Genomic DNA, 15,267 nt, shown 5'->3' with positions numbered 1-15,267 from the left:
CAACTATCTTCAGATTGAGAATCAATTTAGTAATCCAGTGGCATAATTTTTGCAATGGAAGGGCTCCATCTGCTGTACATTGCTAGATACACAATTTTAGAAGAGAAAACAATGTGGTATGAACCTAACATCTGGATCCAAATTTTCTTTTTGAAATATTGGCATTGTCATATGAAGTTCTGCACACAAAAGTTGTGATCTTTTTCTCAGTCACCTTGATAACAAATTCCTAGCACCTCTGAGTGCCTAGGAAGCAGATGTTCATCAAAGATTAGGACTGTTAGTATTAGACTGACAGCACCAGTGACTCCATAAAAATTCCCCACATCAAACCTTTTTGGCCATAGCAGTTTGCTATCTTCTGTTCACAACACATAAACTGCTAAACATCAATTTCAAGTTCAAGAGAGAGAATAAAAAATTATTTAAATATGCATTGAATTATACACACAAACAGATGATCATAAAGATCATTATGGAAATTGGAGAAGTACAATGTCCAGACCATGTATAAACATGTTGAAACTGGTAGAAAGTGTATACATCTATAGTGAAATCAAATGTCTTCTGCTTTCCCTTGTACTAGTGTTCATCAGCAGTAACTCCACTGAGGTCAGTAGTATTACTCCACTGAAAACAGAATTTGTATAGACCCTTAAGAACATGTTGAAATTAGCCTCAAAGCTAACTTGTCTCACTGTTTCATTCTAGGATTTAAGATACACGTTGTTCACTGTTGTTTTGGCCTTTTTTTAGGCTTATAAAGAACTATTTTGGAGATACCATATTAAATATATACGACAAGTCAGAAGAGATAACTACTGTGCATTAAGAGCTGTGCTGTTTCAGGTATTCAGCCAGGGCATTTATTTTCCATCATGGATGAAGGAGAGAGACATTTTAAAGGTATGTTTCAGTTGCTGAAGCAAATAAAATTTACATGTCCTTATATTATAAAAGGCGGATTTGATCCAGCAACAACTTCTCTAAAACTGCTGTACTCCATTGCAAGCGTGAGTAGAGCGTACAGGGGGGAGCAAGACAGATTAAGCACTATGCAAAAGTGGAAGCAAGTAGCAAGTCCATTGTGTTCCCTTATTGTTAAGCGTACAAGAATAAATGAAGGGGGATGGGTGGGTATACTATAGTATAATGTCTGAGGGGGCATGGGTATAAGGGCTATTTCTATCATGCTAATAAAGCATAATAATAATCTATGTGGTCCCATTTTAAGACTTATGCCTGCCACTGGACAGGGATTATTATTTACTATTTGTATTGGGGGTGCTATGACATCCCGGTCTGGGATGAGGGTCCCATTGTGTTCTTTATTGGCTGGTTATCTATTGAAAAGGCTATAAAAGCTCTTATGAAGCTGAGAGTCAACAGAGCTTTACCATTAGTTACAGTGGTGGATGACTGGGGGTTTCTTTTTGAGTGCTTTTCTTTTTTTGTAGTGCACTTCAGGTTGTATATGCGCTCCATGAGCCTGGGACCAGAGGCTTCTTCCTAGCAGTGTCTGTTCAGTCCATTCATGTGCTCTGCACCGAGGGGAAGAAGGGGCTGCCAGACCACGGCCCTCTCAGTTCCTTCTCACTGCTTGGGGTCTGGGATGGAGCCTCAGGTCACTGCATCCTTTCAGCCTTTACCTGTAAATAGTTTAGCTTACTATATTTTGTGCCCTCATTGAACACCCCTTGTGTAGGGCAGTGATCCTCCCTTCTTCACCTCCTCATTCCTTCTCTCCCCCCCGCTCCACAGCTTCACTCTGGGGTAGGGTGAATATGACAAAGGCTCCCGGCTTCAAGAGCTTTGTGGACTGCCAGGGGGACTTCCAGGTAAACTACAGTAATGACTCTTTTTGTACCACCTGTAGGAAGCCCTTATCCCTACCAAGTGCAGTACTTGTAGGTCATTTCTACGCAGGATGAGGCAGTCAAGGGAGATCCGTCTCATGACGTTTCTCATGGATAGGTCCATGAGGGCAGCTACAGATTCTGCCCCCTGTATGTCGGCCTGAGGAAGGTAGGAGTGTGGCTTTAGCTGGTTCCAGGCCTCTCCTCCCAATCCCCCATTGGCTCCAAAAGACTTGGGTGAGAAGACCTGGGATTAAAACAGAGGAAAGGAGACACAAATGCTCTCATAAAAATGAGGGGAAGTTGCTTTTCCAACTCCTCTAAAAAGAGACAGAAGTCCTCTTCCCTCTCCGAGGTGGGGGAAGCCTCGTGCTCTCGCTTAGCAGCATTTGGCACTGTGAAAGATCAGCCTAGGGCATCGACTAAGGGCAAGACCCTGTTTGGGACCTGAACTTTGGCACCTCCAGCGCCCACATCCAGACTGGCATTCTCGGCTCCCTTGACGATGGCACCAACCGCCCTCGTGGTGGAGAAGGAGGTGGGCCTCTCAGCTTCAGCTCACTGTTTGGCACTGGATGACTTTCTGATCCGCTAGGAACCAGAGTCACTATTGCTGTCCAGAGACCTGCACCCAGTTATACCAACATGCCAGTTGATACCAGCCTGTATCCCATCACTGAGCTAGGGTCAAGCCAGGCTTTCGCCAGTACTGTTGACTAATAGAGACAGGGCATCGCCACCTCCTGGTACTGAGAGATCCCTATTGGACTCAGACTCAAAATCTTTTGACTCTGGAGGTACCAGGAACAGGAGGCCTGTTCCCATACTACTCCCCAAGGTGACTTTTGTGAGGGTTAAGCCCAGATAGGGCATCGGGCATCCCTGAGTGTCACAGTACTCCCGTCCCAGGGAATATTCACCCTATTTGTATTGGTACCCATCATCTTGGGGATGCTATGATGGGGTATGAGGCTCTACAGTGGCAATAGTGGGGCCCGGAAGATCCACAGACCCACTGCGTTTTGTACCCACACTGAGGGACTTGGGAGCTCAGGGAGATAAATCTCTCCTGTGAGAGGAAGAATCTCCACAGGCTCCCTGGAACAGTGACACCCTCAGAAGATGAGGACCAGCCTGGGCAGGAGGAGAGTGCATCGGTGAGCTTATCCGTATTATTTCCAGAGGAAGCAGTAATACCAGCTTCTCCACAGTGCCTGGTTGACCCTAAGGTCTTCCAGGGCTTGCTTAAGAGGGTGTTGAGGCCCTGCACATCTCCCTGGAAGAGGTCCTGGGGACTCTGCATAGACTGCTGGACATTCTGCACAGCTTGGGACCAAGCAGGGTGGAGCTGACAATTAACAAGGCCATCCTTGAGCAAACTAAGACACTTTGGCAGATGCCGGCCACCATTCCTGTGGTGTCCAGGCGGGCACAGGAGGGAGATTTCATGCCCACAAAGGGGTCAGAATACCTTTTTTTCCCACCTGACCCCCAGCTTGCTGATGGTGACAGTAGCAACGGAGTGCAGTAGGCAACAGCTGCCAGATCCATGCCTCACGAAAGGCGGCTAAGAGAATTTTGGGAGGGAAGAGTACTCTTCGCCTTCTCTACAGTTTTGGATTTTGAACTGCCAGGTGCTGATGGCCAAGTATGACTTTAACATCTAAAATAGGCTCATCAAATTCATCAAGATGATACCTCAGGACAATAGGGAGCAGTTTCAGGCCCTAATCAGTGAGGGAAAGCTAGTGTCCAGATCCACCCTCCTGACAGCCCTAAATGTGGCAGACACTGTGGCACGGTCCATGTCTATGGCAGTGGCAATGAGACATTAGTTGTAGCTGTCTTCATCAGGGATCCAAAAGGACATGCAATTAATGATGGAGGACCTTCCATTTGAGTGTAACAAACTGTTTAGCATGAGGATGGATGAATCCCACCATTCGCTAAAGGACTCCTGAGCCATGCTCAGTTTGGTTGGCAATTACACACCTGTGATGAAGCGCAAGTCCATCAAGCCACAGTTCAGGCAGAGGCCCACCCAAGCCAGTGTTGTGTCACCCGTGGCAGCACCACAAGTGCCAGAGGAAGCAGAGGAGGAGTGCCCAGGAGCAATCATCCTTCATATCCATCAGACTCACAAATGAGCATTTTGTTGGGACTCTTGAGAACCAGGCACCAGCCAGACCAGTGGATTTAGGCTCCTCCCCCATTTCTTCAACTTTTGAAGTGTGGCTGCCCCAGTACCTCCCCATCTGGAGAGAGACACGACAGACAAGTGGGTACTAGAGGTCATCTTGGGATATACCGTCCAGCTTTTGTCCCTCCCCAACCCCAAACCCCCTTCTCCATTCTCTTTCATGGACAACTTTCACAAGCGGGTTCTTCAGCAGGAGGTGGAGGCCGTCCTGCAATGAGGGGTGATAAAATCAATGCCCCTGGCAGCAAAGGGAAAGAGTTTCTATTTGAGGTATTTCCTCGTCCCCAAAAAGATGGGGTCATAGGGGAATGGAGACCTACTTTGGGCCTCAGGGAGCTGAACAAGTTTATCTGCAGCCTGAAGTTCAGGGTGATCACCCTGGTTTCAGTTTTTCCCTCACTAGATCTTGGCGATTGGTTCATGGCTTTTGATCTCTATTTCCACATAAATGTCCACCCGCGCCACAGGAGACTCCTGAGATTTGCCGCTGGGCAGCAGCACTACCAGTACTCAGGACTTCCTTTCAGACTTTCAGTGGCGCTGAGGGTATTCACCACAGCACGGCCGGTGGTAGCAGCGCATTATCCCCAGTAGGGGCCATTAGTGTACCCCCACTTGGACGATTAGCCCCTCAAGAGGCGACCTTGCCAGGAGGCGCAGGTGTCTGGTCACACTGCTGGGCCTGGTCAAAAAGACTGGGTCTCAGGGTGAACTTGGACAAGTTCACTGTGGAATTGACACAGGCTATAGAGGTTATTGGGGTACGGCCGGACCCAGTGTCATATTTGCCAGACAATCACTTTGTGCCTGCAGGCGTGGCTATGGATGGTGTCCACACAGTCTCAACTTGCTAGTCTCTGTTCCCTGAAGGGTTGTAGACTGCTTTGGCCAGTGTGAAGACAGGAGAAAGGTGTGTGCCTGGATGTCCTGTTCTGTTACCTGCGATTGGCTAGGACTATGACCACAGACACCTCTCTGTCAGGCGGAGGAAGTCACATGGAGGGGCAGATGGACCAAGGGATGTGGTCCCCTCAGGAGTGAATTTTCCACATCACTGTGCTGGAGGGTGAGGGTGGTTTGGCTGACCTGCAAGCATTTCCCCCCTTGCATTTGGGGCCAGTTGGTCCAGGTGCTGTTGGAAACATAACAGTGCTCTGTTACATCAACAAGCAAGGAGGTGCACGGTCCTCACATCTCTGCATGGAGACCATCCATGTCTGGAATGGGTGCATACCTCTGAACATTGCCCTGAGCAGTCCATCTGCCAGAGTTTCAGAACATCCTGGCTGACTCCTTTAGCAGACACTTGTGCGGTGAGAATGAGTGGGAGTTTCGTGGCCTGACTCTGCAGGTGGTGTTTCCAGAATGGGCTCACCTAATCACAGACTTAAATGTGTCAGATCAGAACAAGAAGTGCAGGGAGTTCCCCTCCACAGAGGGGTTGCAGCTCAGGCTCTCTGGGTGACATTTTCCTCGTGTGATGCTTGGAGGCTCTGAGGTTTGTATTTCACCCGATCCCTCTGTGACCATAGGTACTTAAGAAAGATCACGCAGAACAAGGTGCGAGCCATTCTTATGGCATTGGGGAGGCCTTGTCAGTTCTTGTATCCTATACTCTGTTGCACTTGTTTGCTTGGGGTCCTCTCCACTTCCCGTGGTGTGAGACCTCTTGACGCAGGATGAGGGGAGGACTCGCCAACCCATCCATGCTGCACCTGAGGGTGTGGTATTTGGATGGATGTTGACCCTAAAGAGTGTTTGTTTGGCTGACATGCAGACCTTACAGAGTAGCTGTAGGAAAACTCTACCAGGAGGTGCTACACTATAAAATGGAAGAGATTTGTGATGTAGTATGATCAACCGGGAATTTCCCCCTTGCATTCAGGGGTGCCTTACATGTTGGACTACCTGTTACCTTCTAAATCCTCAGGGCTGTCCCTCAGCTCTCTGAGGGTCCACTTGGCAGCCATCCGTGCATTCCATCCGACAGTGGTTAGCTACACTGTTCTCTCTCACCCGTTTACATCCCAGTTCCTGCAGGTTTTAGTTAGGGACTTCCCTCCAGCGATGAAGCCTGTGGCAGCCTGGGACTTAAACTTAGTCTTATTCAGTCTGAGGCGGTTGCCGTTTGAGCCGTTGGCATCGTGCTCCCTACATCTCGTTTCTGTGAAGGTACAGTTTCTGGTCACTGTCATGTCAGTCAGGAAGGGGCACTAGGGGTGCTCATGGCAGATCCCCCATGCAGTATAACACAAGGACAAGGTGTCCATGAGACTGCATGTGAGGTTTGACTTTCACATCAACCAAAGCATCCAGTCACCTGTGTTCTCCCCCAAGCCGCACGCCACAAGGGAAGAGGCAAAGTGTCACTCCTGGGATGCGCATAGAGCTCTTGCTTTTACTGTAGAGGTCAAAGCAATTCTAGAAGTCACCTAGACTCTTTGTCTCATTTGCAGAGAGGATGATGGGAGAGGCCCTTTCCACCGGAGGCTGCCAAAATGGATCTCAAGCTGCACGGTACTCTGCTACAAGCTGAATGAGATCCCTCTTGGGAGTGGTGTAAGAACACATTAGATGAGAGTCCAGGCAGCTTGGATAGCCTCACTCAAGGATCATTGACATCTACAGAGCAGCAGCCTGGGGCTTGGTACACACCTCTGTGAGGCACCATGCTCTGGTCCAAGCATCTGACTTGGATGCCTCCTGGGCTAGGTCAGTCCTGCATTCTGTAGTGGTGCAAGGCTGCAGGCATCCACCTCCTTGGGAGGGACTCTGGTTGTAAATCATCTGAGGTGCACCACACAAAATGAAGAGTACTCAAAGAAGGAAAGATTACTCACCTTGTAGTAACTGGAGTTCTTTGAAATGCTCTTATGTGTCATGCACCACTTACCCTCTATTCCCACTGCCTCGAATCCCATTGTGGAACCTTGTGGTGGAGAAGGACCTGAGAAGGGGGTGGTCCAGCAGCCCATTTTATACCCTTGGTGAGGGGCATAAGGAGCACGTGGGCACATACGCGGACCGAGCAGACACCGCTAGGAAGAATTCTCTGGTTCTGGGCGGATGGAGTTCATGAGCACCTGAAGTGCACTACCGATCAATACATTTCATAGAATCTCCAGTTATCACAAGGTAAGTAACCTCCCCTTTTTTTAAAGCTGTAGGCTCAGGGTTTTAATCTTATTCAGAATGTGGTTTATCATTTAAAACATATCTTTTCTATACCTAAATTATTTACAATAGTATATTCTGCTTGTTGTTACAGTAGTGATCTCTCCCCTATTATATTTTTGCAGCTCCCTGAAAAGCTTCTGTATTCACAAGGCTGCAACTGGATTCAGCAATATAGTTTTGGACCAGAAAGATACACAGGCGCCAACGTATTTGGAAAATTACGTAAATGTATTGAAACATTAAAGACACAGGTGACTATTTAGGAAATGGAAAAAAAATGTTAGAAGGGGGGAATGAGACTGAAAAGGGAAATCATTTACTGTCACAGAAGTATCGGCTTTCCGCTCAAAACATTGCTCCTGTGCAATCTGTCAGATGTTACTGGTATTTACTGGATTTACGTATGGGCATAAGTATGTCCCTGTAACTATTGGTCATCACTATTTTGGTCTTTACATGTTCATTTTTAATTCTACTGTATATCTTTTTGTCTTGGTTTACCAGCAAATGATCTTATATCTTTTGAGACCCTGTTGTCACTTGTTACAGGGATGACTACACCTCTGCCCCCATTCAGGTCTCTCAGAGAGCATCCACATCAGGCCTTTTTGGTCTCTTTGCCTTTCTCTGTCTTGGGGCAGCAGCTTGTGATTTTGGGTCCTTATTACACTACTTCATGTATGCCAAGCACTTATCATAGAAGTGTTGGGCTGGAAGGGACCTCAGTAGGTCATCTAGTCCAGTGCCCTGCACTCAAGGCAGGATTACCTAATAACTAGACCATTCCTGACAGGTGTTTGTCTAACCTGTTCTTAAAAACCTCCAATGATGGAGATTTCACAATCTCCCTAGGCAATTTGTTCCAGGGCTTAACAACCCTGACAGGAATTTTTTCTTAATGTCCAACCTAAATTTCCCTTGCTGCCATTTAAGCCCATTGCTTCTTGTCCTATCCACCGAGGTTAAGGAGAATAATTTTTTCACCCTCCTAATAACCTTTTATGTACTTGAAAACTGGTATCCTGTCTCCCTTCAGCCTTCTCTTCTCCAGACTAAACAAACCCAATTTTTCCTCATAGGCCATGTTTTCTAGACCTTTAATCGTTTTTGTTGTTCTCCTCTGTACTGTCTCCAATTTGTCCACATCTTTCCTGAAATGTGGTGCCCAGAATAGGACACAATACTCCAGCTGAGGCCTTATCAGCAGGGAGTGGAGTAGAAGAATTACTTCTTGTGTCTTGCTTACAGTGCTCCAGCCATTTCCACATTTTCTGTTATTGTCTTTCCCTCCTCATTTAGTAATGGGATTATCCTGTCCTTGGTTTTCATCTTGCTTCTAATGTATTTGTAGAATGTTTTCTTGTTACCCTTTGTCTTTAGCTAGTTTAATCTCATTTTGTGCTTGGCCTTTCTAACTTTGTCCCTACATACTTGTGTTGTTTGTTTATATTTGTCCTTTGTAATTTGACCTAGTTTCTACTTTTTATAGGACTCTTTTTTTGAGTTACAGATCATTGAAGGTTTCCTGGCTAAGCCAGGGTGGTCTCTTCCTATACTTCCTATCTTTCCTACGCAGTGGGATATTTTGCTCTTGTGCCCTTAAAAAGGTATCTTTGAAAAACTGCCAGCTCTTTTGAACTGTTTTTCTCAGGCCTGGTCTACACTGGGGGGGAGGAGAGGGATCAATCTAAGGTACGCAACTTCAGTTACGCTATTCTCATAGCTGAAGTCAACGTATCTTAGATCAACTTAGAATCACTTACTTCACATCCTCGCGGCACGGGATCGTCTGCCACCGCTCCCCCGTAAACTCTGCTTCTGCCTCTTGCCATGGTGGAGTTCCGGAGTTGACGGCAGAGCGATCGGGGATCGATTTATCATGTCTACACGAGACACGATAAATTGATCCCTGATATGTTGATCACTACTCGCTGATCTGGCGGGTAGTGTAGACATGGCCTAAGAGACTTGCTTCCCATGGGATCTTAGCTACCAATTAATTGCCTCAGTTTGCTAAAATCTGCCTTCTTGAAATTCATTATCTTTATTGTGCTGTTTTCTAGAATCATAGAATATCAGGGTTGGAAGGGACCCCTGAAGGTCATCTAGTCCAACACCCTGCTCGAAGCAGGACCAATTCCCAGTTAAATCATCCCAGCCAGGGCTTTGTCAAGCCTGACCTTAAAAACCTCTAAGGAAGGAGATTCTACCACCTCCCTAGGTAACGCATTCCAGTGTTTCACCACCCTCTTAGTGAAAAAGTTTTTCCTAATATCCAATCTAAACCTCCCCCACTGCAACTTGAGACCATTACTCCTTGTTCTGTCATCTGCTACCATTGAGAACAGTCTAGAGCCATCCTCTTTGGAACCCCCTTTCAGGTAGTTGAAAGCAGCTATCAAATCCCCCCTCATTCTTCTCTTCTGCAGGCTAAACAATCCCAGCTCCCTCAGCCTCTCCTCATAAGTCATGTGTTCTAGACCCCTAATCATTTTTGTTGCCCTTCGCTGGACTCTCTCCAATTTATCCACATCCTTCTTGTAGTGTGGGGCCCAAAACTGGACACAGTACTCCAGATGAGGCCTCATCAATGTCAAATAGAGGGGAACGATCACGTCCCTCGATCTTCTCGCTATGCCCCTACTTATATATCCCAAAATGCCATTGGCCTTCTTGGCAACAAGGGCACACTGCTGACTCATATCCAGCTTCTCGTCCACTGTCACCCCTAGGTCCTTTTCCGCAGAACTGCTGCCTAGCCATTCGGTCCCTAGTCTGGGGACTAGGTCGGTCCCTAGTTTTCCCTCCGAACATTCCTTAGAATCATGAACTCTATCATTTCATGATCACTTTCACCGAAGCTGCCTTCCACCTTCAGATTTTCAGCTGGTTCCTTCATATTTGTCCAAATCAAATCTAAAACAGCCTCTCCCATAGTAGCATTATCCATCTTCTGAAATAAAAAAACGGTCTCCAATGCATTCAAAGAACTTGTGGGTAATCTATTCTCTGTTTTGTTATTTCCCCAACCTATAGTTGGCCTATAGTAGACCCCCATCATGACATCAAGCTTGTTTTTTACCCCTTTTATCCTTACCCAGAGACTTTCCACAAGTCTGTCTCTTATCTCCATCTCAACCTCAGTCCAAGTGTGTACATCTTTGATACAGAAGGCAACACCTCCTCCCTTTTTTCCCTGCAGTTCCAGCTGGGTCTCAGACACTTGTGTTTCTTCCCTTTTGGGAATCTGTGATCAATGATACAGTGACCAACAGACCTTTAAAAACAAAGTATACAACTAGAATAAAGCATTAGAGGTGGCGGGGAGGAGTTTAAAACAACAAACAGCCTGTCTTACCCAACTTGCTACAATTCCATAATGGCAATTGAGGCACATCTATTTTCAGGCATGCCCACTGGTCCCTGTGAATGTTTTTTTCAGTCTGGTTTCCAAAGAGAGTGTCCTTTTAAATGCTGACAGAGTTCTTTATTAATCAGTTTTGGTCTTTTGACCTTCCTGATCAAATCAGTTTCATAGACTCAGTGAGGGATTGAGCCTCAGAACTAATAGTTCTGGTACTGTCCCTTAATTTTTTGTAACTAACAACCTCGGGTGCTTCAAAATGGTGACATATACATAAAAGGCTTTGAGTTCCATTGCCATTCTCTAAAAGCCATTCAGTTCTTCCACTTATTTTTACTTTAGTTATGATAATGGTTATTGAGTCCCAGTGATTATTCTTTTTTTAATCCTTATAAAAATAGTTACCATTAAAAAAAATAGCACACAAAACATTTATTAGTCATGAGTTAAGCGGCTGATTTGAATTTCTTGTGTATGCTTTGTAGTGGACTGAAATAAGTGGTGTTAAAGACCATGACGAAAGAGGAAACATGTGCAATATCCTTTTCTCTGATGAAAGCAAGGAATATAAGCTGTATGAGGCTATAAAATTCATCATGCTTTACCAAGTTGTGGAAGCCTATGAACAGATGAAGAATGAGCAGAAACATGTCCCCATCCTTTTTAGCCTCCTTTTTGCTCGTGATACGTCATCTGACCCGTTGAGTTTCATGATGAATCATCTGAATTCCATAGGGGACACGGGTAGTCTGGAGCAGGTAATGGTGTGAATAAAAAATGAGTTCTAGCAGTCTGTGTTTTCTGAAGGATTAGGGATTGGGAATACTTTTGAGTTCTTATTCATTGACTTGATGTTCCTAGTATACTTCAATACTAGGACTGGGTGAAAAATGCATTGTTTTTAGCACACCTAAATTGTTTGCAAATTCAGGTAGGATTTAGCGAATAGTTTCAACCAGAAAGAAACTGGAAGACAAAGTTTGGAAATACAAATCATTTTGTTTCGATCTTTTTAAAATGAACCGTTTTGACATTTTCTGAACAAAATATCATTTCTAATCAAAATTTTCTAAACGGTTTGACCCGAAATAATTTTTCTTTTTCTTTTCAGTGAGAAAAAACAAAAAACCTTAGTTTTGTTTTGAAACTGATGTTTTTTTTCAGTTCAGCCACTGAGTCAAAAAATCAGCTATTTGCTCAGCTCTATTTAATACATCATCCATGATAGAATTATTTTATTTGGAAGGGTAAAAAGCAAATTTTTCCAAGAGGAAAAAGCAGTTAAAAAGTGTGTGTGTGTGTGGGGGGGATTTTAAAGTGTCTCCAAAATAAGTGTCTCCAAATCATTATACAAATTATTAAAAGCAGTGATATCACTGATATGTAAAATAACATGGTGTTTAGATGACAGTATCCTGCATGTTTGACCTATTTCACCTTTTGCACCTGTTTTTCGTGTGGGGTTTTTTTTTTTGTTTTTTTTTTAATAGAAGCTTTCCAGATAGGCCACTTTAGAAAGTATATTTGCCCTTTTGACACAGATCTCCTTTGGCTGCTTATCATCTTTGGTTGGTTGTGGGAAATTCCTGCTGTTGTAATTCCTAGTCCACTCTTCTTATTACACAAGTAAACAAGTTAAATGACTTACACTAAACATCAGAGCATGATTAAAGTGTGGGATGTCCCCCCCCCAGTTTCCTTCTTATAAATCTATAAACAAATGTTTACATCTTTTTTTTTCCCCCCTTAGGTTGAAATGTTTCTTCTTGGATATTTACTTGAAGTAAAGATAAGAGTTTACAGATTGTATAAATTTAACACTGAAGAGTTTCAAGTAAACTATCCAGAGGAGTATCACAGAGACTGGCAGGAAGTCTCTCTTCTGACTGAGGATGACCATCACTATCACATCCCCATTATTAGAATATAAGACTGATTTCTAACCATGAAGTACAAGAAGTGACCATCTCCAGTAAATTATCACCTTTAAGCCAAGTCCTTTGCCGGCAACAGTAGGATTTCAAGTAACATAAAATTATGACTACAGGACACACAGGTTTATTATGTTAACATCTTGCTTGCTTGTACTGACCCATATCACCTGTGATCTGCCTCAGAAAAACAAAAAATACATAATTATACAATCAGGACAAACTGACACATTAGGGTCCTCAAATTAAAAAAAATAGGGTAAATCGCCTGCGAGAAAACATTTTCACTAGATAGTTGATAGTCACTTGTTGAGCTAAGTCCAAAAGATGTGTTGTGTATAAACTTACAATGCCAAATGATACCTATTGTTTGTTTAAGAAAGGTGCTTCAGCCACTGACTTGGGAGAGAAACAAAGGCAATAATAAAAAGAAATAACTTGCAGTATAGCTTTACTCAATATATACTCTTCCCCCTGCCCTCCCCCTATCCCTTCTTTTTGGAAGGGTCAAATTTAATGTTACCTATCACAAGTATGTAAAGGATTTTCTTTGCAATTGGTTTGAGAAGGCTTTGCACTTCAGTGCATTTACAAATACTGGCTTTTCACAAAAATGTTAACTCTCTGTACATTATATACATTTAGCAGGACTCACATTTCCTAAGCTTTTTTTGTATATACGATTTAATACCTTTGAGTTACTTTCCTTAATCTTGACATCAAGGTTACTTCTAGTTTTTGAGGCTCTTAAGAAGAGTCCAGTATAACAAGCAAATTGTCTTAGTGTGTTGAAATAGCAGCAAAATTAGGAAGCTTAACTTTAATGAAAATTAAAGTGATAACAGTTTAGCAATATGTTTGTTTGTGGCACATGAATATTATCACAAGTAAGGCTGCAAGTTTGTCATGGAGGTCACAGATTCCATGACTTTGCGGGACCTCCATGACTTTTGCAGCTTTACCAGCCACTGCTGGGGCAGTCTTGGGCCACCGCACCCCCTACGCCAGCAGCAGCAGGAGTTTGGATGTGGGAAGGGGCTCAGGGCTGGGGGTTGGGGCACGGGAGCTGGTGAGGGCTCTGGGTGGCGCTTTCCTCAGGGGGACTCCCCAGAAGCAGCGACATCCCTCAGCTCCTAGGCGGAGGCGTGGCCAGGCAGCTCTGTGCACTGCCTCTGCCTGCAGACACCACCCCTGCAGCTCCCATTGGCCGCAGTTCCTGGCCAATGGGAGCTGCGGAGCCAGCACTCGGGGAGGAGGCAGCATGCAGAGCTGCCTGGCCATGCCTCTGCCTAGGAGCTGGGGGAATGTCGCCACTTCCAAGGAGGCGCGGAGCCAGGTAGGGAGCCTGCCAGCCCTGCCAATCCAGTATCTGCAGGGGTCCCGTGCTGCACGCTGCTGCCTCTCACCCCAGCACTAATGGTGGCCCCCGGGATGCCGCCTGCAGCACCGCCGGGCCACCCCCACCCCCCAATATTTAGTCCGGGGCATATAGTACAAGTCATGGACAGGTCACGGGCTGTGAATTTTTATTTACTGTCCGTGACCTGTCTATGACTTTTACTAAAAATACCCATGCCTAAAACATAGCCTTAATCATAAGCTTAAAATTATTTGAGTCACTTCTCTAATAAGATTATATATAAAGAGAAGAGTTTTTAATAAGAAACAAACAATTTTCCTTTAAATAATATTGAAATCATCTCCAAAGATGCATGTAGTGTTTCTCTTGCTCTCACAGGAGATAATTTACCAGAATGAAGTGGTGAATTAGGTCCTCAGGAGTTAAACCAATTATATATGCTTCGAGTACATAGAGACTGAGCTATTCCTTTCTGTAATGAAAAGCAACTTTTTCCTCTTATATTTCTTTGCATATATGTATATATATTTATAAAGCAAACATGGTTTTGGTGAGTACTGTAATTGTTTTGTTCCCTGAAAATTTTATTGGATTGTGGATGGTTTGTTCAATAATTTGTAGTCTTTAATTAAAACTGTTGGATACATAATTTTTTTCCTCTTACCAAAACCACATTTCTGATTATATTTTATTTATTAAAAAAACCTTTTTTCCTGAATTCAACATGTTGCTCTTTGTTTTGGTTCTGTTCTATGTGGAAGTTTAAAAATTGTTTATAGTAGCATACTGCTGTTATTTACAGAATACCAACAATGTACTCATTGCTCTACTGATGTAAACAGACATGGCTCATACCCCAGTAAGATTATAATATAGTTTCCATGCAGACAGATATGTGTGCACAAAGTGCAATTCTGCAGAAGTATTTGCTATACTTTTATGAGTACTTAAAAAGTTTATTATCTGTCTGTAGTATCTAGCCACGGTAATTATCATGACTAGCAATATACAAGTACTATAACTGAAAAAATGAATTATGTAAAAAATACATTCCTTTTGTTTTATTTATTTTGAATACAAGTTTTTCCAAGAATGTTGTTAAAAAAAATCCTCTTAGGCTAAAGTGCTTGGGAGCCCCTGTTGAATAGTTTAGAAAACAATGTGGGATAAAAATAAAATGAGTTAAAATATAGCTATAATGCTGGCAATTCCTTAGTACTATAGAACCTGTGGAATAGTCTTCAATATTTTTATTAAAACAGAGATTAATGGCTAATATGCAAATATCCAGTTACCCACTGACTTAAAGCAAGCTGGCTGTATCATTAAGAGCTGGCTTGAGCAGGAGTGCAGATCCTGGGAAGGATAATAAGCAGGAA

General features: G+C 43.9%; 1 protein-coding gene across 8 annotated transcripts in view; it reads left to right on the top strand.

The window, feature by feature from the left end:
• The window catches only part of OTULINL (OTU deubiquitinase with linear linkage specificity like), a 35,611-nt gene extending 20,980 nt beyond the window's left edge, over positions 1-14,631 (top strand). For 3 of the 8 annotated variants that reach the window (XM_073332308.2, XM_073332309.2, XM_073332307.2), the window contains 4 exons: positions 757-906; positions 7,356-7,484; positions 11,083-11,355; positions 12,348-14,628. In XM_073332308.2, the coding sequence (XP_073188409.1) occupies positions 757-906; positions 7,356-7,484; positions 11,083-11,355; positions 12,348-12,527 (732 nt within the window). In that variant the 3' untranslated portion in view covers positions 12,528-14,628. Of the gene's footprint in view, positions 1-756; positions 907-7,355; positions 7,485-11,082; positions 11,356-12,347 lie in introns of all 8 variants that reach the window. The other 5 variants (XM_073332310.2, XM_073332314.2, XM_073332305.2 and 2 more) reach the window with 3 other exon arrangements.
• Positions 14,632-15,267: the final 636 nt, after the last annotated feature.

The sequence above is a fragment of the Lepidochelys kempii genome, chromosome 2 (assembly GCF_965140285.1).
Source record: "Lepidochelys kempii isolate rLepKem1 chromosome 2, rLepKem1.hap1, whole genome shotgun sequence".
In the NCBI taxonomy this organism is placed as follows: domain Eukaryota; kingdom Metazoa; phylum Chordata; order Testudines; family Cheloniidae; genus Lepidochelys; species Lepidochelys kempii.
Note: the sequence above shows the minus strand (reverse complement) of the source record. Positions and strands in the feature narration are given on the sequence as shown.